Source organism: Sander lucioperca, chromosome 20 (genome assembly GCF_008315115.2).
Source record: "Sander lucioperca isolate FBNREF2018 chromosome 20, SLUC_FBN_1.2, whole genome shotgun sequence".
Classification (NCBI taxonomy): Eukaryota; Metazoa; Chordata; class Actinopteri; order Perciformes; family Percidae; genus Sander; species Sander lucioperca.
In genome coordinates this window covers 274,353-297,549 of record NC_050192.1, presented here as the reverse complement: position 1 = coordinate 297,549, position 23,197 = coordinate 274,353, and the positions used below count along the sequence as shown (strand labels likewise).

The following is a 23,197-nucleotide window of genomic DNA, read 5'->3' as shown; positions in this document are numbered from 1 at the left end:
CGGTTTTGTCATTAGTGATTCGTGCTTATGTTTGTTTATTTCATTAAGTAGTCATTTATGTTTAGCCGATGCTCACACTGTGTGTACCGCCAGACGAAGGCGCCATGGCCTGAATAGGTTGTGTCCGACCCAGATGTCGCCACTGCTCGGAATGAATGTGGGTTAACTTGACTCACACAGAATGCTAATGTTATCTCCATCCTGCTGCTGATGGTCCAGACAATTTATTGCCGTGAAAAAAGGTATAAAAAATGCAATCCATAATTTCATATTTATCATAATAGCCTCTGGCAGTGAGAGGGGGGGAAAAAAACGGAAACGCAGCTTTTCCCGCCCTTTGCCCTCGTTAGAACTCTCTCGGCTGCTCCTGCATCTCCTGATTATGAACAGGGACTACCTTGGCACACAACTTCATTACAATCTATTTAAATCAACTTCAACGACAAAGTGCTCCTTCTTACAACACGTATCAACAGAAGTCTCTGGGAACATCATTAGACTGTGTGTGTGTGTGTGTGTGTGTGTGTGTGTGGTACTTCCTCTAAGTTTGGATAACAAGCTCCTTCACATGTGTCAACACCCCCCAACCAATTGCGTGTGTGTTACTGTAATGTGGCTGACAGGCAGAACGACTGCCTTGATCCAGTTATTTTGTTCCTGAGTTCAGCTAGTGTGTTCTCACTGCAAAGTGGCTCTGGGTGCCCTGAAGGTAGACCCCGCGTCTTGGTCCCAGTAAATACGTCACCCACAGGGAGAGGCCTTCAGATGACACCGCAGAGCCTCGCCTGCTTAACCTCCCTTTAACGGGGAAGCAATGCTCTGAACTTTGCTCAACCTCCGCACTTTCTCTAAACGCCTGTGTCTTTGCTGAAAATGATGCTTCAGACATGATCTCGCCTTATTTGAGCAGATGCACAGCAGTAGTGCATTGTCAGGCAGTAATGTGCACTAACTCAAAGTCCAGTGCGGTTTGACTGGAGGCTAAATGCTCACTGGGGGGCATTTTGAAATGAATGCGCCAACGATCTGGGATGCACAAACAAATATGCCACTCATATTGAAATAGTTACTTCTGCCATGTCCTGTGCTGGAGTTAAATGGTAAGTACTGTTTTTTTCAACCTGGACCCTATTTCCCTATGTTTTTGTGTCTAAGTGGCTGATGGGAACAACAATCTTTGACATTGGTCCAGTATTAGGAGAGATCGCTGCAGTCGGCAGTGGAGAAACAAGCTACAATGTAAGTTAATAGGGCAATTGTGCAGCTTGTTGACAGGCTCAGATTATTATTCGAAGTGTCTGACAACATTATGGAAAGGATTTCTAAGGAGGATGACCTTTCTGTTAAAGAGTAAGATCCTTTTTTAGACATAAAAACATTGGCGAAATTGCGTTCGTTAAACCCACCAGACTCATCATAAAATACACTTCATTCAAAGTCGACAGAAACAAAATAAAACTATGAAAAGCCGTTTTGGGTCGTCTTTCCACTTTTCCAACCATCACAACTCTAGTTTTGGTTGAAATAAACACATAGTTTACTGATTTACATGTGAAAATATGTTGGCTCTATACACGCTAAAAGTATTGTTTTTTTAAATGGAGTCTGGTGGGTTTAGCGCTAGTGACTTCAGAGCTGTTTCTGGTTAAACAGAAAGGTCTTAAAGAGGTTTTAAAGGTCTATCTCTGAATGGATCCTTTCCATAATGTTGTCAGACACTTAGAATATTAATCTGAGCCTGTCAGCGGCAAAAACAGAACTTTTAGTGGACACTAACTGATGCTGCACATTTGCCCCGTAGGGTTACATTATAGCCCGGTTTATGGCTGCCGGTTACAGCGTTCACACTTAATACTGGACCAATTTAAAAGATTGTAGTTCCTATCAGTCACTTACACACAAAAACATATGAAAATAGGGTTAAAAAAAACCGGTAGTTACCCTTTAAGGATGTTGGGATTCAGTGCCTGCTTGTGTGTGTGTGTTCCCTAAAAATGGACCTTGACTCAATGAATTATAGTGGTGAGCTCAGCCTGTTGTACAAATAAAAATTAGAAATTTATTCTGACCAATAATTGCCATTATATCCGGCCTAAAGCTTTAATCTTCTACTTGTTAAAACACGGCTAATTATGTACGTTTATAATAAAGATCTCAGCTCTTTCAAATCGCAATGGTTTATTTAAAATGAAAGTTTAACCTGTTTTTGTCTTCCAGATCCCTGCTTGTCCATCTGGAGAATGGCTACTTTGGCCGAGGCTTCGACCAGATGTGTCCACATCTGCACCACTACAACACGTATGTGGACAACATCTATAATGCCAGCAAAGTGCTCGGGGTAGGAACTCGTTCCCACATACAGTAGTTGTCACAGCTCTGTGTCAGACGCTCCTGTTGCACTTCTGAATATTTCACAAGCTGTTTATTACATCAGATGTGATTAGATATTAATAATCCCTCTGGGAGAATTGGCCAATGTATGCCTCAGTTATTGCACTGAAGACACAATAACAAATGCGTAAGTGGTTATTGGATTCTTTGTTGCCGACACAATCAATTCTACTGCTGTCAGTGATGCTATGACAACACTTTAATGTACTGTATGTAGTGTATATATAGCATGGCAAATCCAGATACATTGGTTATGCTGTTTTATTATAATCTCCAAATGAGAACCACTTTTGCCTATGTTCAACAGTGTGTGGTTTTACTAGAAGTTCCATGCTGGAACTATTTCTTGCCTGGGTGTAGTGACTGTGGTCTTGTCGTCACAGTGAGGTTGCCAGGTTTGGTACAGGTTTTGGTATCTGAAGAGAAAACGCGTTGCGGTGGAAATCTGCGATCTGAAATTCAATGTAGTACGCACGCCAGGCGGCTAGGTGGTGGTAGTGTGAAGCACTGCCACACAACACCACCAAGTCCGCGCGCCTGCGTAGAACCTTCCTTCTACTTCTCTCCCTAGTAGCGCCAAGCGAACGACAAAAGCTGACAATTTTGTCTGGACAGACGAGGAGGTCGAGTTATTGCTCCAAACAATGCGCACACACAGACACGGCACACACACGGACACGGCACACACACACACATACACGCACATGTGGCGCACACACACGGCACACGCACAGAAACGCACGCGGCACACACACACACACGGCACACAATGGTGGAGCGTTTTTAAGATTTCCACTCTGGAGGGTGGTTTCACTTTTTTTTACGTTTTTAAGCCCCAAAAACGCCGTCGCCGTCTAAACGAAAGGCACATCTGATAAAATATATTGTCGTTTTCAGCGTATTCGTGTAAATAGGGCCTAAAAGCCAAACCTATGCTGACTGACTGTGTGTGGCAACCAGCACTATAGCAGGATACAGGATGTCTGATATTTCCAGTATGTAAAGGTGCCGATATACTTGCTTTTAACTACGCGTACATAAGATGGCTGCCACGCGTTTCCTGCGTTCCTTTGGAGCGTAGGCTGTGCACGTCTTCAGAAGTTATCACTTTGCGTCGGCAAGATGCAATTCAGCACATGAACGTGGGCGCAGTGTATCATCTGAGAGGCAGGTCAGCGGATGTTCCACACTCAGCCCAGGAATATCTTCCGGTGTTGGCCGGTGACGATACGGCCCCCTAGTGGATACACGTTTAATCCTCCAGCTACACGCAAAGGACGCAGGGTAGGTACGTGAACATTGCCTGTTTAAAAGCAAGTATATAGGCGCCTTAACGCCTCCTGAATGGTTCGCTAATCTGTGAGCTTTAAGGCCCTGACACGCAAACCAGACGGGCCGACCGTCGGCAGAAAAGGCAGTCGGACTGATCAGTCGGGTCCCTGAGGTCCAAAAAATGCCTCAGAACACACCAGAGGTGTCAATGGATGTGTTTCTAAACTTTGAAGAAAGCCAGGGCTAGCTGTTCCCCCTGCTTCCAGTCTTTATGCTACCACATCCTGACTCAATATTTTAGATTTTGGAGATTGGAGCTGCCAGCAGAGATGCCCCGGTGCTAGCTTTGCATAAAAACTGCAAAGATAATATTGTCTTAATTAAGAGTAAGGGTATGTCTGCAGAACATTGACTAATGGCATTGATAATGGACCAGGCTCTGCGGGTTTGCATTGATCCTCCTGCAGATCCACATCCATTCTAAGTGAGTGAACAATGAAGCGTGCAGTAGTTTAATCAGGTGACCAGTGATTGCTCTTCTAAACAGCAGAACACCTTAATGAGAGTAACCTATGACCCACATCAGTCCCATTATTTTTGTTTTGATATCAAACATTATGTCTACAAAATATACTGAAGAGGCATTCTGAAAATATAAAAGCAATATTAGTAAAACCATGTAATATCATGGGCGTAATCAGGGCTGGGTGATAATTCAGGATTATTGGTAATGGACTATGAATGGAATGATCTGATCTTATCTGTCTCATGGAATGTGGAACAGTGAAGCACAGCTTATTGCATTGGATATCAGCTTAATTATGTTATGTGACTTTGCATACATTTGCATGTTGTGATATATTACAAACTACAAAAGGCTCAAGTAATGTCCTACAACAGCTGGCCACTGTAGTTGTTTAACAAACATTACTCAAAAAGGAGAACATTGTTTAGAGCTAGACTAAACTAAAGATTAATAGATTAATCCTCAACTATGAAATTAATGTCCAGCTATTTTAATAATTGATTATTTGGTTTGAGTCATTTTTTAGGAAACTTGTGTGATGTCAGCTCCTTAAATGTGAATATGTTCTAGTTTCTTCTCTCCTCTGTGACAGTAAACTGAATATCTTTGAGTTGGGGACAAAACAAGACATGTGAGGACGTCATCTTGGCCTTTTTGGGAACACACTGATCCGCATTTTTACGCCTGGCGTGCATGCATGCCTGCGTGTGTGTAATTGAGTAAAAATAAAGTACAGTGTGACGACTTAAACCAACAATGAAGCTCTATGGCACAGAGGAAGAAGATCTATCAGGCTGTGACACACACACGCAATAGTCGTTAAAAGGAATTTTTAAGACTAACTCCTCTGACAGCTGGAGGAGGCATAGTAGGATGGCAAATTAAACAAGACTTCCCCGAGACTTTTTGGCAGAGCCACCGTCGCTGCATCCGGAGCTTAGCGCCGCCCAAGACCATTGCGATTGGTTTAAAGAAATGCAACCAACCCCTGACTGTTTGTTTTTTCCTGTCCAGGAGTGTATGCTCCTGTTGCCAGACCTTCCTCTGCAGCGCTGTGGAGATAGGTCTGGCAGTGCGAGACTAGTCTTGCTGTAACATTTGTGTTTCTTCTCAGAGTTGGCAACCTTCCACACTGTGTCTGATTTACAGCCCCATTTCACTCTGTCATGCCTACACCGCCTCAACTTGATAAGTGATTCCTCTCACATTGTCCCCATCATTCTACTTACCCAGCACCTGTCTGCTTACCATGTCCAACTCTAGCTGCCACCGGCATAATGACCAGCTAAACACGCACTCGCACACCACAGCTGGCATCTGAAGTCAAGTGGCATACACTGGTGTTTTTAAAGCTCTCCTCGCCTCTATTTAAATACAGCAGCAATGTTTATTTTGATGATTTACGGGAATGACAAGATAAGGCTTTCTGTCATCCAAATGTTGACATATACTCATGCTGACATGATGTGCAAATGTATATTTAATAACATCTACCCCCCCCCCCCCCCCTCCTTACACCTCAGCTGGCATATTGAGTGACAACCAGATGATTTTGGGTTCTTGTCAGGCAAAGTACGCAGCAAGAAGATGCCATGAGATTCACGTGTCGCCACTGATTGGGACATGTCCCTCACTGGCCTACAAGCTGCATGCAGATGCTGTTCCCAAAACACATATAGATGGCTCACAGTGAGCCCAGATACTGAACATAAGACACATGTACTCAGTTGGTGGTCAGAGAGTCCTACTGTCATTAAACAGGGTGCAGTATGTTTAGTGTAGTCCAGACTGAGCAGAGTGTGGACAGGCCATTTTCTATTAGTATTTTACAGCATGTTTAGCCCTGTTTAGATTTGACTTATCTTTGATAGGGAGGGTGATTTTAATATTGCATGTCCTGATGAGAGATTTTGTTCCCAATCTAATAAAAATACAGAGCCGCCCAAGCAAAACCAAGGCCGTTTCCTGAGGCCAAGTGCAGCTCAGAAAACATCACTTTGCAAAGCACCACATGTCTGTGTCTTGTAAATGGGCCTGTATGGCTCTCAGAATGACTTCACGATTGTTTGTGCGTTGTCTTAGGTCCAGCTGAAGAAAAACAAGGCCTTCAGACGTTTTAAGAAACTACAGGAAGCCCGACCAGAGTTCAACAACCAGAAGCTCGAAGACTTGCTTCAACTTCCCGTTCAGCGGATCGACCAGTAAGATTTCTCCTTCTGTCTAAATGAAAAGGCCTGATGGTACATTTCTTTTTCCCTAGCCTGTGGAATACTACCTTTTAGTTGCGTGCATGCGTGTGTGTGTGTGTGTGACTGTGTCTGTGTTAGGGCTGCACGATATTTTGTTTCATCGTCTAACGTCATTTACACTGATTTAAGTGTTCTTGGGTACACAGTTTGTTGCTAGTGGGTGACAGGCAGGCTCTGCATGCACAGCCAACCACCAATCACAATCAATGTTGATCAATGTATTAAACAACAAAAGCAGGCCCCGCTAGTCGACCACAACCTGAAATTTAGAGGAAGCAATATGCATGCGTTATTAATATCATTGACTTTAGCCTGGATTGATAGTATTATATGAATACAATGGTGTCATGTCAGTCAACCAGTGTATTTCACTACCTAATGTCCCTCTCCAAAATCACTTCAGAAGAGTAAGTGTTTGGGATTAGGAAGGTACACATTCAATTATTTGCAATTTATCAAAGATGTTTTATCAATATTAATAAAGTTATGAATATGTGTACTAATAACTTGACAAACAATCAAAACGGGGCACCTCCCTGGAATCAGGGACCAATAAGTGAACTGTGAAAACAGTCTCATAGGTGGTGTTCTCTTTGAAAATACAGAGCTTAATTAAGTTGATTAATTTATCTCATATTTATAAAGTGAACGGGAAGGGTGACATTTGAGCGCTGACCTGTTCAACCAGCTGTTACTACAACATATACACAAATTATCACAAACAACTGCTCTTTAAAGTATAATAGAATTTATTTAACTTCCAAATTATTGTCAATGTATACTTGTTACAGCTACAACAAAGGCAAAAACAAGCAAACGTGTGTGTGTTTGTGTGTGTGTGTGTGTGTGTGTGTGAACACATTCAATTTCATCTTTAGTCTAAATATATCGATATCCTGCGAGATATCCTGTTTTCCCGATATTTAGGGGTGGGGTTGTGTGTGTGTGTGTGTGTGGGGGAATTTAGCCAAATTTGATCCACAGAGCTACCCCACAACTTCACAGTCACATCTGGCCCGTAACACCACGTATGTTACTTTTTTTTTTTTTTTTTTTTTACTTACTATCTTTTGTTGCATTACAATAGCTGTTTCTGAGGATATCATGACGTCTTGTTCCAATCAAAAGAAGTAAATAGTACTTTTTACATGTCTGAACTTGAAAACAGGTCAAACATGACCCTTACACCATATAAGGGTTACATTTCATTCATAATGGACTTCAAAAGTCTTCAGTTTGACTTGGTGGAACCTGCAGAAACTCTGTTTAACTTCCTTCACATCAACAATTGTCTCTTTGTAATTGATGCTAAAGTTATATAAAATATTTCAGTGTTTGTGGTGGTTCTACCATGGAGCGCACTGCTGGAGCTGGGTCACACATTTCATGCTTGACTTCTGTTTTTGCTGTTTAGTTGTTTTTCTTTCACCAGTCACCCGCTGCACTGCACAATGTATAGTCTCTGTGACAGATGTAATTATTATTATTTGACGTAGCACCACGTACGTACTCGGGCTGTCCAGAAACTGTCAAAATCTCTTTTCTTAAGTTTTTGTTGGCCGCAATTTCATGCGGTCCTGATCTTGCTTGTTAATTAGTGGAATGAGGCGAAATGGGCAGAAACGCGCTTTCCTATGCAGCAGATATCTGACAGAGGTTTATCAAGCTTCTCGCTTGTATCTTAATTAGGCCCTTTTATGTCTCACGTTCTCATCTCTCCAGATGTACAGGCGAGCACTCTCAGTCTTCCATCCATCCATCCATCATGGAAGAGAGAAGTTGTCTCTGAGATGAGCTGACCCTTCACCTTAACATCTGAGACACTTTGCTGTATCTCATTTATGTTCACTTTCTCCTCTACAACAAAGAAATCACCTTCCCATTGTTTTCTCACTGGTCCCACGCCTCGGGATTATGTGGAACTCTGGGATGCGCTTTCCAAGCTTTGAATACTGATCGGGACATGCCACGACGTTCCACTTCCAGGATTGCTCCGGTGCCGCTGGAAATTCCACCAGGTGTCTCTCTTTTTGGCCGGATGTCCGTCCCCTTCCTCTGTCTTTGTGTTGGAGTTCTAAACTCTGGTGGATTTGTGAGGACTATGGTTAACTGCTCCTCAGATCTCTGCAGGGTAAATCCAGACAGCTGGCTAGACTATCTGTCCAATCTGAGTTTTCTGTTGCACGACTAAAATAACCTTTGAACGTACATGTTCCACCAAAACAAGTTCCTTCCTGAGACTATTTAGCAGAGGCACCGTGGCTCCGTCCGGAGCTTAGCGCCGCCCAAGACGATTGTGATTGGTTTAAAGAAATGCCAATAAACCAGAGCACGTTGTTCTCCCATCCAGGAATGCTGTGAGGACTAGCCAGACCCTCCGCCGCAGCGCTGTGGAGGAATGTGTGGTAAAGCAAGACTAGGAATGCACCAATCCAACCTTTTCTTTCCCGACGATACGATTCATCAACACAGGGTGTTGCCAAGACCAAGCACCAATCCAATACTCAGTATCAATATTCAAAATCTGTATACCGCATTGTGCGGACCTCAAAGGAATCATGTTAATGTAAGGTACGCTTGCATGCGTGTTGTCATATCATTAGGTTAATTAAAACTACTGGCTGGTATTTATTTTGTGACCTCCATAGTTCACTGATGGGTAATTTGCTCACAACGCTGTGGAGATAGAATCAGCTTTAATGGCCAAGTAAGTGTACATACAGGAAATTTAACACCGGCTTTTTAGTTTTTAAGTGCTGTGAGGGAAAGAAGGGGGGCATCTTTGTCAGCTAATATAGCAAAGGCAAACAGGCAGGATTGAAAATAGAGATGGTCCGATACCATTTTTTGCTTCCCGATACCGATTCTGATACCTGAACTTGCGTATCGGCCGATACCGAGTACCAATCCGATACCAGTGTGTCCTATATTGTATTATGTTTTAACAACTGTATACTACTATCCCTGTATGGATGTGATATGATTTCTATCTTTGTTGTCAGTCTGGCTCAGGTTAAACTCTTTGTGAAACATGAACAAACACAAACAATGAACGCCCCAGAACTTTTTTTTATTATCTAGTTTGACAGTCAGTCACAATGGAAAAAGAACATAAATAAACTACTTTAACGTAGATTTTCTTTAGGGCTTTATTACGTGGTATCGGATCGGTGCATAAACTCCAGTACTTCCCGACACCAGCATTTTAGGCAGTATCGGAGACGATACCGATACTGGTATCGGAACATCTCTAATTGAAAATGGGCTGGGCTCTGTAAAGCTCATACCATCAAAGAATATCTGGATGTGTGTATTTGTCTGGGTCATCGCCACACACTAGCTGGGATTTGCCAATCCAGGAAGCAAATGTGATGAAGATGCTGCTTTTCTAGAGCCTTGGTGCATATCAATGCTAGGATATAGCACACTAGTGTATCCTGACATGTCAAAGTGTGTCCGCACTGATGGTATACCAAAGATTTGCTGCCGGCATGTTGTCATGTGCTACGTTCACGCCATTTTTGTCACTACTTATTGTAATTTAGAGTTGGAGAAATCAGGACGTTCTGAGAGTTGCGATATCTCGATATCTCCCAGTAGGCAAAATAACTCCAAAAGTGCCAACACACCAGTGGCTTCCATCACTGACAGAGTTTGTGAAATGGCACGCAGTTGTAGCTGCACACATATGTATAAATAGGTTAAAGAATTTATATTTAGAATAGAATTTAAAAGACTAGGCAATATATTACAACAATACAAAAAAGTAGCATAGAAGGAAGAAACAATATAAGAAAAGACTATATTGTATATTATATTAATAGTATATATTAAATAAAGCTTTACATCATAGTAAAATCAATACAGACTAGAGAAAAATGTGTATGTTTGGTTTTGATTGTTAATAAATTGCTAAAAATAAGTAACATTATAAAAACTAGAATTAGCGCCTTTCGGATGTATGCCCTCACTAACCAGTCAAGTTGCAGTTTACAGCCATGTTTGTCCAGACTCGTATTATCCCTCCTGTTGTCCTTGGGTCAAATTTGACCCGTTTTTATCAGAAATTTGGGATTCTTTCATCCAAATTGTCCAAAACTTACATGGATGGTTCCATACAACAGTCCTTGCAAGTTAAACAAAGGATCAGTTCACTACTTTATTGAATTTTGGGTGTTTTTTTTTCCCACAAAAAAACAAACACTTTAAATGGTTTCAAAACAGTATCCTGAAACTAAACTTTGACAAAACACAAAAAATTTATATAATTTCATATAAATGAGGTTTCTTGACCATGAATTCGGAAAAAGAAATTGTGTAAAACTAGTGGTAATACATTGGTGTGAGTGGTGTGTACAGTATACTGATGGTAGTGTAAAAAAAACTAAAAAAGTGTTCAATTTCAGTTTTGACCCAGGAGGACAACACAAGGGTTAAATATGTAGTTAAGACTGATGCTAATTTAGAATTTATTTTCCTGACCGATAGCCGTCCCTCTACACAGCCGCTCTGCATAGAGCCTTCACAGAAGCATAAACCCCGCTTTAGTCTTTAGGTTATGGAAAATGTCTTGGAAATATTTTCTGTACAGGAGTGAGAGGCCTGTTTACTTTTCATGCAACCAATAGGGGAAATGAGAGTACCCTCTGCACGATACGAGGAAGATATGCGATAACGTTGTTGAATATCGCGATAACGATATTACTTGTGATAAATAAACAGATATTAAAGTGTACTCAGTTCTGCCTTTCTGCTGCTTCCAGTATTGTAACATATTGTTTGTTGGATTTAAAACAAATGAAAGGAAATCATTTTCAACTTTCTTTTATTGAACAAATTGAACATTGAATGAAATATAAAAGGCACCACCAAAAAAGAATGACAGTTACATTTTAAAGTGCAGTTTTCTGCTGATATTTTCTTTCAACTAACACAACAAATCTCTGAGTGTCTTTCACGATGTGTCGCAGCCTTTGGCGATGCGTTTATTGCGCCAGTTGATATCGCGATGATGATAAAAAAACGATATATTGTGCAGCCCTAGTACCCCCCCTCTCTCATATGAGTATGCTGACCACTGTTGTATCTGACTCTCACACAATCAGTGGGCCACAGTCTCTCCAGCACAGCCCTCTTTCAGCGCCTCTTTCTCTGCACTTCCTATCATCATCATCATCATTGATTTGTCCGTCGTCCTCAGTGAAACTCAGGAGACTCTAGGGATGTGTCTAATTGTATGATGATTTTAAGTGGCACGGCTAGATAATCATCTCTGGCTGGCGCCTTATCTTGCTCCGGCTCCGTGGCTGGGAATAGCAGGAAATTGTTGTCACTTATCACCATTCAAGGATGATGGATGGCGAGCAGGGCGCAGAGTGTGGATACTTATGTTGCTACTGGGGGAGGAATAAAATCATTGCCTTTATTAAGTGGCATTCACTAGAGCCGGCTGGAGCAGTCATCGCTGTCCTCCCCACTGAGATCTCCATTATGACAGTTGATTGTGGCAGTGAATAGCAGCCCTCTCGGCCTGGATTGTCGGTGTTTGTGTCAATAATAGAGAAGCAGCTCTCGTACAGATGGCAGCACTTGGAGGCCTTGGGATATATTTGCTCTAAGCTGAGCACCATTTAGTATAACAAGGGAATGTCCCAGTGGTCGGCTCACTGCAGAGACTGATCATGCTCTGTGTAAAGGCCGTACAACTCCAGAGGTCTCCGGGTCATTGTCATACTTGCTAAGCATTGAGGAGCGTGTAGCTGGGCGCTGTATTGGCCATGCTTGTTTTTGTCTTTCAATTGTCAAGGTAGGATTTCAAATTGACGGCTTCATGTGCTCCGGTAGTTTCACCATGTCTAACAGCTAAACACAGGAAGGGTCTCCAACACAAGGTCAGAGCATTAATTAATTTCTTTTGAAAGAGCTCTGAAAGACGGAGCCTTTCTTAAGTGGCTCCTCTCCCTGGTCTACATGCACAGAGTTGTATTTCTGTCAATAATTTGTGTTACATTGTCTGTCAACTGACCCCACAGTTCATTGTCAAGTTTGAAGTGAGGCTTGCAATGAAACAAAGTGCCTCTATTAAGGTCTGAGCCTGTTTTAGTTGAATTTATTGAGCCCGAATGTAGAGACCACACTTGATAGTTGAGAAGAAAAGTTTAAGATAAGGAATATTGAATATAGAGTAGTGCTGGGCGATATGGAGAAAATCAAATATCACAATATTTTTGACCAAATACCTCGATATCGATACCGCAACAATATTGTAGTGTTGACTATTGGTGCTTTCCCAAAATAGCTGTTTTGTTGTATGGTATCATAGCAACGACTCACAGCGCTCACAGAGTGAGCGAGAAGCAGTTGGAGCATGCCCAGACGCTTAACCCGATCATACCCCGTTTAAGGTGTATACATGAAGGAATACCCCGGTTACTGAAGGAGTTCTCTAGCTCTGTTAACCAGGGTATGAGAACCGGGGTAAAGTGTTAGACCCGGTATTGCCTTAACCCGATATATAATTGTTTATTTAAACTCTATGTAAACGCACCGAGTGTCTTCGATAGCATGGCGAGGTTGGTGGCTGTGGCTCAGAGGATAGGCAGGTCGTCCATTCAGTCCCCAGCGGCTCCTTCCACATGTCCAAGTGTCCTGTGAACAATGACCGAGTGGAGGAAAAACACGTCCGATGTTTTGACTGGCCGGTTTGATTCCAATCATTAAGGTTCATGAGGCAGCACTAATTTCTTCCCTGCGATGTATCAACATAAAAACGGTCTGACTAATTTTTACACTGATTTAAGTTGACTCGTGCAGCAGCACACAGCAATAAAAGCTCCAGTCATTCTGGAGTTTGACTGAAAAGTGTTTCCTAATGTCTACATTTACTTTCTCTTTGAGGTACAGTAAACCTCATCAGTCACCCTCTCAGAGAAGGAGAAGACACTCTTCACTTCATAATACATTTTGATTGCTCAAGTTTAGACAGTGGAATATATCTCTAGTCTTCTGTATTTACCACGGATGTGCATTCCTTTCCTTTTAAGCTATTAAAGTTGAGTAATTACCCACAAGCCCATGCCATGTTCACTAACCCATGCAGAAGCCTGCCGGTGCATCTTGTCTCTTAATTACCAATTTGAATCCTTAATGCATGTATGGGAAGCAAAATAATTAGACAGATATTTCCTCCGTCTCTTTTCTTTACTGACGTATGTGCAAATGCCCAAATGACCTGGCGTGTCTGCCAGGAGAGAGTGAGAAGAAAGCCTGCATATCATCTGCATACGATAAAGGAATTAGCAGCTCCTGCAGCAGGCACACACCCCCCACCACCACCACCACCAGCACATGCTTTCTGAAGCTGCATTCTCCATTAGAATATCTGAACTGTCATAAATATGCTTCAGATTACGCTATTGTCTCATTATCTGTTCTTTGCTTTGCTGCTAATGAGCGGGACAGGGCAGCTGAACGAGAGAGTTCTGTTTACATTATTTGAAATGTGCCGTAACAATGCTCATTAGAGTGTTCCCTTTTTGTTACACAGTTGCTTTAATTAGATTTTTGTCTCCACTCCTTAATAAGAACGAGGGTATCCATCGCTAATAATGCCTGTAATGTATTTGTTATTACACGATGAGACAAGAAGAAAAAGACGTGAAATAATTTCTTTTTTTAAGCATCTCATAATTAAAAGAGGGTAAATTGGATCTCGTTTGGCTTCTGTTTCATTTCCAATGAGTAATCGACTACTAAGAGCAATGCCCTCCTTCTCCTCCTCCTCCTCCTCCTCCTCCTCCTCCTCCACCACCCACAGACCCACCGCCGTGCTAACCTGCTGTTCTGTACTTCATGCTAATGCAGCACACCCACACACAGACACACACACCCAGGTTAGTTTCAGGACAAGCTTTGAATGACACCTCATGGCCTTCTTCAGCGGATAGAGTTGCTCAGTTGTCATGGAGATAGGTTAGTTGTAATCACATGAGCTTAGTGTGACACGTCAGTCGTTCATGTAGTTGTATATGGGAAGAAATGGTAACCTCTGTCTCTGTACGAAGATGGTCTCTGGTGTCAAATGTCAATGTTCTCCTTGATCTTTCCACAGCCGTCCACTGATTCCTGCTCGCTGGCCTCTGGCCTCTTCCCAGTGGACACTGAGTGGGTTCGCTCTGGCATTCATTCACTCTCTTTGCTTGCTGTTTCGGTGATGCAGTGTTCCCCACAGCTGTCCCATGTAATGTCATGATGAGGTCATACACTACTCCAGTCTTCTTCTATGGGACCCTTATTATTTCCCCAAATATTTCAAAACCATAACAATTCTGAGAGCTAGTAAATCAGTCATGTTACAGAATGACTAGCTAATGAAGCAAGTTTATTATTTAGTCTATTCTCTACACACAGTCCTTACAAACACTGTCACACTCTCTAACACATGTCTTATTCCACTAATGCCACCACATGGACCAGTAGCAGTGGTGTACAGTCTGCTAGTATCTAATGGCCTCTCTCAGTGGCACCACTATGCCTCTAAAAAAAGCCCAGACTACACAAAGAGAGGGCTGCAGAGGCAGACACACAGTGGAAATCAATGGCAAGTGTCAATGCACTTCAAGGTCACATCATCCTAGTAAAAAGGATAAAGATTTCTGAGGAAGCTGACACCCTTCACAACTTTTTACCTTAGATGGAAACTGAAATTGGAACAAAAAGTTACTTAGTTTCACCATAGATTGGTTGCATTTTCTCGATTGTTTATGTAAAGACTATTGTGCAAAATTAACTTTTTCATGTTTCTTCGAAACAAACCTTTGGTGTGTCTAGAGGCCCCCAAAGTGTGAGAAAAGACCACCCTTTTTCTTGGTCTGATGCCGAATATGGTGTCCTATGGGGCTGCTGTGCCATAGAACCCCGTCCAGCGAGGTGACCACCACCACCCACTGATACTTACTGAATGGACTTTGCTGTCTGCCATTGGGATTTCCTCGCTATCTCGCGTACCTGGTCACTTGGCAGGAGCAAAGCACACAACTTGTTCGGTTGTCGGCTGCAAGAACCAACAGAAAAGACTTCACGACCTCCCATCATCTGTGGATTTAAAGACCCAGCTGATTAACTTTATTTTCTACTGAAATGTCCACTGGAAAACTGTTGGAGACCCAACTTTAAACATGACATCTTTAAGTTTTGCCATTTTTATGCTGTTTTACTGTGTATTATGCAGGTTAGGCTGTTGAAGTTAGCATTAGCAGGTTGCACAGCTAATATGGCTACCATCAGTTGTAGGCCCCCATGCTGGATCAATGCGAGTATGCAATACTAATTGTGTGTGTGTGTGTGTGTGTGTGTGTGTGTGTGGATTTACCTGATTGACGTGCCCTGAAGGTACACAAACAACAAGAACAAATGATCAAACTGTAAGGAATTTCAGAAACAGTTGTGTGTAGTTAACAGCCAGCATCTTACAGCTTCTACTAAATGCAGCTATAGCTGGTGACATATTCAACTCAAAGCCCAGAAGACTCTGCCTTGTGTAGGCCTGTATAGCTGCAGGTAAGCCAGGGTCTGTTTTTATTCTTGGACAGAATCCTCTTTTTGGCCACCGCCTCCAGAGAGTCCAGCTCAACTGGTCCTTCACTCACTGAGCTGGTCTTACCAAAGAGCTTGTTAGCGTCTCTTTCCCTCCTGCTCCTTCCCTAGGCGCCACGGAGGGAAGCCAAACACTGTTCATCTAAACACACCGCTTTATTGTTTTATCTAGGTTGTCACCATCAACACTACTTCAGGGCCAAACCTGTTCTCTCCATCTGCATCAATCAGGAGCTTAGATCAGGCTGTGTGTAGGCACGGGCCGGTATGATGACCTTCAGCTTAAATAATTTCACGGTATTACAATTACAGCTTTAAAATTAATTAAAAAAAAAATTCATTCAACATTAAGGGCATCTTGCACCCGGCGCAGTGCATCGCAAAGCCTGACGCAAGTGTCTTTGCTAGTTTCAGACCGACGCAGTTGACAATTTCCCATCCAGCGCCCGCGTCATTCAAATAGCAAATGCACCTGCGCCCATCTTTGCGCCCATGGGCGTGCTGGTCTTACAGGGAGGTGTGTTCAGGTGCATTCTGGGAGTATTGCTACCTTGAGGCAGCGGGAAGTGATCGTGCCATTGACCAACAAAAACCTGGTCTAAAGTCAGTAACGCAGCATTTCATTGTTATTTTAACAGCAAATTAGTAAAATGCTCCTAGGCTCGTGCACAGTGCGCACACACTATGCTTGTTACACACACACAGGGACGCACAGCAGCACACACACACATGCAGAACATTAAAAATAAAAATATTACGGTGCAAATCCTCCATCATGATAGCAATGCTCCAAGGTCCAAACGCCCATGGCTTTTAAAGGGAATGGGAGATGATCTCTGATTGGTTGATTGCATGTTACGCCCAAAACACACCTATGATTAATGAAGACACTAAGTACAACCCTTTAGGACCATGCGCCTGGCACACGGACCCTTTTTGTCCGCCGTCAAACTAGCAAAAGTGGATTTGGACACGCCCTAAACACACCTGAGCCAGGCGCTTCACGCCGTGCGCTCAGATCGTTAAAATAGGGCCCAATGTATTTGATTTTGAAACAAACTGCACACTGGCGGGGAGAGGGATTACTAAAATGCACTTTCTGTCCTTGTAGACTCATAAAAAAACAGCTCGTACCTTAGGAACGGTATGACAAAAAAGTTTAGTGGTTTTGAAACCGTGACTTTTTCAAACCGTGGTATACCTTGAAACTGGTAACCGGCCCATGCGTAGTTGTGTGTACAGTTAGATTCCTCTGAGGGGCATTTTGTGAGGCACCACTGTAGTTTTTCTGCAGTCCGTAAGTGACAGGACAAGTGATGTACTGTTCACCAGTGGCTGCGGCTCTGACAGTGGCTGGCCTACACGAGTGACGTCAGGTGGAAATAAAAAGCCTGTCTCCCTCACTTTCACCAACAAACAACAAAGTTCAAGTTTACACTTTTTTTCCCATGATATTTGAAGACGGTGATCACACAGTGACCTGTTGTTTTTTTTCCCTGTTTTCTCCCAGGTATAAGCATTTCCTCCAGGACCTGACTGCCAACACAAGTCCTGACAACCCAGAGTTTCAGCAGCTTTCAAGTAAGTGTCTTTTCTGATTGTGCTGCTGCTGCCTAAAAAATCATTTCACTGCCAATCAAGGCAAAAATATCTGCAGATTAACCCTAGGTGCTTTCACAGCAATGTGGAGTAATGTATTTGGAGCTGCACGCTCAAATTAGCACACGTGACGCCGAGGTCGACGCCGTTGTCAGAATTGTTGTGGTTTGTCAGTGACAGCAACCCAACAACAAGTGATGAGGGGGTGCTGATGTGCTTTGCATCACTAGTCAGAGTGACAAGCAGGAGAGTTAAGCAAAGCTGTACAATTATAGACTGCAAGGCCAGTCCTCCAACAGCAGGGAAAAAAAAATAACACAACCTGTGAAGACTTTCATGTCAGCAGTCAGACTTTAGTCATGGGGAAAGACAGCCCTCATTATCTTCATTTGAGCAACAAAAGAAAGTGCCCCCTTCCCTTTCATTCACTCATTTGTTGTTATTGTCACAGCGGCGCTTGGCTAGTAGAGAAATGAAAGCGAGGCAAAGCTCAATATGCGTGTGAGTTCTAGTTTGATGAGGATTTTGACATGACTAATTGGGAGCGGATCAGAGGATGTTAAGCGGGAGCTCTATTAATAAATAAAAAAAATCTTCAGCATCAACACGAATCCCGATAATGACCAATTTCAATCGTCAAATAAACACCGAAACTGACTGAAGTGCGAGCGTACACACAGAATTATTTATGTGTATCAATTAAAATCTCATTGCTAGTGTGCTGCCTTTGCTTACAAATTAAAACAGCCTCTGACTCTAAGATGAAGGTACATATCTAAATGTGCTCCACCATCGCCTCTTCCTCTTCTCATTAGAGATCCTTTTTTAAACTCTGCTGCTGTGTGTGTGTGTGTGTGTGTGTGTGTGTGTGTGTGTGTGTGTGTGTGTGTGTGTGTGTGTGTGTGTGTGTGTGTGTGTGTGTGTGTGTGTGTGTGTGTGTGTGTGTGTGTGTGTGTCTCCTATAGTCAGCCTGGTTGTATTGTAAAGGGAATTATTTAAAAAAAGAAATTCCAGACAAATCACATTGTATCTGATTAAGCCAACTAGCAGATTGAATCACCAGAGGCTTTGTTGTTGTTGTTTTCTCTTGTTGTGCTGCTCTGTGTCAGTTTGCTCTTCCTCTTCTTTGTTTCTTTTCTCCCCCCCCCACCCCCCAAGCTCCCCTTCTCCCCTCGCAGTGCATTCAGGCTGGATTTAATTGTTGTAATTGCAGTTGCTTCAGGAGTTTTCATCAGCCCCGCTGTAATACGACACCCCTAACGCCTGACTCGGCTGTAGTAACCGTAACCGCGTCTGACCTGACGCAACTCCCGAACTCTGTCAGAGATTGAACAATAAAAGTGAGCCTCATGCCGTGGTCAAACACGCTCTAAATAGTGAATAAATGGAATAAAGAGCTGTGCGAAGTGGAAGCCGTCTTCAGAATGTCTAATGGGCTGGATGTATTATTAATGCCTCGCCAGAACTCAACTCCAGAATGCCGTAATTAGGAGTGTTGTTTTTCTAAAGCAGGCAACGGAAAATATTCCAAACACGTACAACAAAGGGAAGAAAGTCTACACGGATGCCTTGTTTGGTTTACATTGTAATTGTTGTGAAGTTAAGCGAGCCAATTAGGCTGTGATTATTTTAGTGTAGACAAGTCGCCCTGAGGATCCGGTTCATCCGCGGAGTTCCAGCGCTCCGAACAAACGCAGGAAAGTTGAGGTTGAAATTAGAATCCATCTGTTTGTTGTTATTTTGGATGCGTTAATGATGTAGTTCTAAATGTTTACAGCAATTATTATGGCTGCACACGGTAATTGGATGCTTCCGTCTATTTTGCTGATTTGCCTATTTGTTCTGGTAAGATTTTATAGCTTTGTACAAAAAAGTTAGTGAAAAAAGTTACATGCAGATACTGTAGCTGTGGCATTATATATAGTTAGTCCATTGGCAGTTTGATTGACGTACAATGAAAATAGCTCAGTTTTGATATTCTGTTGATTGACTGAATAGGGCCGGGCATTGTTGTACAATGTACATTTTGAATACTGGCTCAACTGTGTTCATAGTTCTGAATATGGAAAAGAAAAACTGTACTTAAAGTTGGTACAGCCTTTTTTTTTTTTTTTTTTTTTACACAATACTTTTATTGCAATTCCTTCACTTAATTTACAATCCATTACCGTACTATGCAGTACAAATTTCATATCCTTGTTGATATATATGAACATATCTGTGCAATCCACCCAGTGCTAATAATAATAATAATAATAATAATAATAAAATTGCAAAAGCACCCCTCATAGCTAAAGAAAAATTAACAAAAATAAATAAATAAAGTAAAGAAACATGTCTGTGTATAAGCATATACACATACATCTGCACCCCTATCCACTTCTAAACATACATTTATACATATATACATATACACATATATACATTCATACACTTGACTACAACTGCTGGAATGTGAACTCTGAGTCAGAGATTCAATTTCATCTTTGATTTCTTCTGTAATATTGCATGGCTGCTTAATCTGTAACCCTTAATGATTTCGTGTTCACTCAACTGAAAAGGTGCGATCCTTGTGGCAAAAATCCTTTCAGCTCGTCTCCTTGGCCTATGTCTCCGTCTTGCTCGGATTACTGCTGCCATTTCACCAGGAGGCATGTGCCAGGAAACCCGCTTGCAGCTGGTTTACACCTGCTTTTAAGAGGCGGAGAATTTTCACCGCAAAATAGAGGCATGCAGTCACAGGCGTTTTTTTGTACATACCACGGAATACATAATTAGGCGCACTTTACGCCTCACCTCCCATCTCTTTATGGGAAACTCCCACTTTCCCCTTGACCCTCCCGTGAATGCAAATCCATGACACAGAAAAGCGCAATTTGCCATTTTCAGTTCCCGCGAAAGGCAGTCTGCGCTTTTACCTCAGATCGGCCTGTTTGTCTGTTTGACAATAAAGTTGTATCGTATACCTCGCCATGCTATTACGCGCACGTTGCGAAACAAATACGCCTGAAGTGGGCGCAAAAGCGTTAGTACATCTGGCCCAGAGTGAGATGCCTCCTCTCTTGCAGATCACATCACGTCAATTTCAGGAGTCACACTCTCCTTATTATAGTCAGTATTTTCCACAGGTTGAGGATTTACTTGTGGTGGTGTGTGGCGCGGGATGTGACAGGCTGGGTTCAGTAATAAACTAGTCAAACAAAGGTTTATGAACTAATTATTGGAAGAAGAAAAAAATGACTACATAACAAGATAATTTAGAAAGAAATAACTATTTACATTAAACAAACCACTAGTGTAGCTGTGCTTTGTCAACTAAATCTGATGGTTTGTCAAATAACACGTATGGTTCAGCAGATAAAATACCTGATTAACGTTACCCAGAGCTAAAATGTTGTTTTAACAACTCAACCTTTAAACCATACTATGATCCATACAGCAAGTTACATGTTATTATAAATCTCAACCCTGTGTGCACCTCCTTACTCCTTTTAAATATCCAAAGTTAATTCTTGTTCATTTAGTTTGTTAGATCATTGTTAGTTTTTTTTTAATCCGTGTTTTGGGGATACTAATAACGTCATTCAAATAACTGGATTGTAGTTTAAAACTTTTACAGCAAACTTAATAAAATGTTGGGTTTTATTTGGGCTTGAGTCCATAAATAAAGTTAATGGTGATGGGCACGGAGAGAACAGCTCGGTTAGCAACAATTGGCAACGATTAGCTCCGGTTAGCAGTTAGCTCCAGTTAACTCCAAATATAGATCAGCCCAAGCGGACACACTGCCACGGAGAGGGGTAACAACCAGACTGTGTAAATGATGTACGGGGAGCTTTCACAGCGGTGTGGTTGCGGCGTTTTTACAGTTTATCAGTACACGTAATCTCACGGGAAGCCACAACGCCACAACCAGCGTGCTACAATAGAGGATCTTTGGTTCTACTAACGTGAGCTTGGCTCTGAGCCTAAGGTGAATGGTTGACACTGTGACATGCACGTGGCACGTGAGTTCACGAGGGGGAAGGGCTGGAGGCCGCTGGTCTGTGTACTGTAAAATTACATTGAGGATTGGGGAAAAAATGTGTTTTATCTACCTGGGTGGGTATCAATCTACCTGGGCAGGGCGCCCAAATATAACCTATGTATGGGAAACACTGATAATGATCAGATCTACAGTCTGATATAACATATTATACATACAAATACAAATTATTTAGGCTTAGCAACTTAATACAAACACATTGTGTCAGATTGAAAAGCCTACAGCCGTTATTTCAAGGTTTCAGATGCATATTTAATCAACATTTAATTAAATATAATCGGATCAGACCCGGTTTGAGTATTCTGAACGTGTGTGTGTGCACCACCCATCCATCTATGCATCCATCCATCCATCCATGCATTCATCCATCCATCCATCCATCCATCCATGCATTCATCCTCCATGCATTCATCCATGCATGCATCCATCCATCCATCCGTCCAGCAGGGTGTTGTACAGGAGCTGAGGTGATGATGATTTGATGTCGTGGGAATAGTTGATTTAACCAAATGATCTGTGCCTATTGGGTGCTGCTGTTTTTTTTCTTACAATTACAGACTGACAGCTCCTTTGCTCATTTGCAAAAGGGCAATGGATTATGGGCTACAAGGGCCGCTGTGGTGGAGACCAGCATCCCTCTAATTGATATGGCGGTGCTTAGACGTCCCTACACACACATTCAAAGCCAGCACACAGCCCAGCCTGAGTCACTCAGCAGCCCATCAGGCCCAATCAGGACTGTTTGGAGATTTTAATTTTCACAGCTACGTTCTCTGCAAGAGCTCGCAGATGAAATCAAGCAATGTCAGGCTGCTAAATGTGCCCCTAAAAAAAAAAGATTCCAACTGCTTCAATGGTCCTTGTCTATGTACCCGTGTAGCATTTAACTTTGGTGTATTACCACATTCGCTCACATTTGTTAGTATTAGTAAAAAGATATATATATATATATATATATATATATATATATATATATATATATATATATATATATATATATATATATATATATATATATATCAATCGGCATTTGACTCCAGAATCCATCAGTAGTCAACAGAGTTTATTTAGCTGCTTACAGCCGTGGTCGGAGGCTTTAGGTTTTCAGGTTCCCCGTCCGCCCGTACCATTCTTGTGAACGCAATATTGTAGGACCCCCCGAAAGGAATCTCCCACTTGGACTCAAGGATGAACTGGTCAAAGGTCACAGTGCCCTCACAAAACACATAACTTTATTATATTTCACACACGTCTAAAGGATCAAATGATGACGTGATGACGTTTTATATCCAAAAGAATCAGGATTACCATGCATTCTGTAATAATAATGGCTGAGTCTCAGATATTAGTACGTTTACTGGAAAATCTATTTAAATTGTCTAGAGGTAATGTAATCCAACAGGAGTATCTGCTTTTGGCTAATTGAAATTTAAGTTATTCAATAATGTTATGAAAATATATTATTATAAAATACCTGACAACTCAAGGTACTTAATTGGTTAATTGGTATTGAAAATGTAG

The 23,197-nt window shown here is 42.0% G+C and overlaps 1 protein-coding gene across 5 annotated transcripts in view; it reads left to right on the top strand.

The window, feature by feature from the left end:
• arhgef39 (Rho guanine nucleotide exchange factor (GEF) 39) overlaps positions 1–23,197 on the top strand; it is a 64,798-nt gene that overhangs the window by 10,373 nt on the left and 31,228 nt on the right. For all 5 annotated transcript variants that reach the window (XM_035996196.1, XM_031288245.2, XM_035996195.1 and 2 more), the window contains 3 exons: positions 2,218–2,338; positions 6,272–6,390; positions 17,543–17,613. In XM_035996196.1, the coding sequence (XP_035852089.1) occupies positions 2,218–2,338; positions 6,272–6,390; positions 17,543–17,613 (311 nt within the window). The remainder of the gene's footprint in view (positions 1–2,217; positions 2,339–6,271; positions 6,391–17,542; positions 17,614–23,197) is intronic.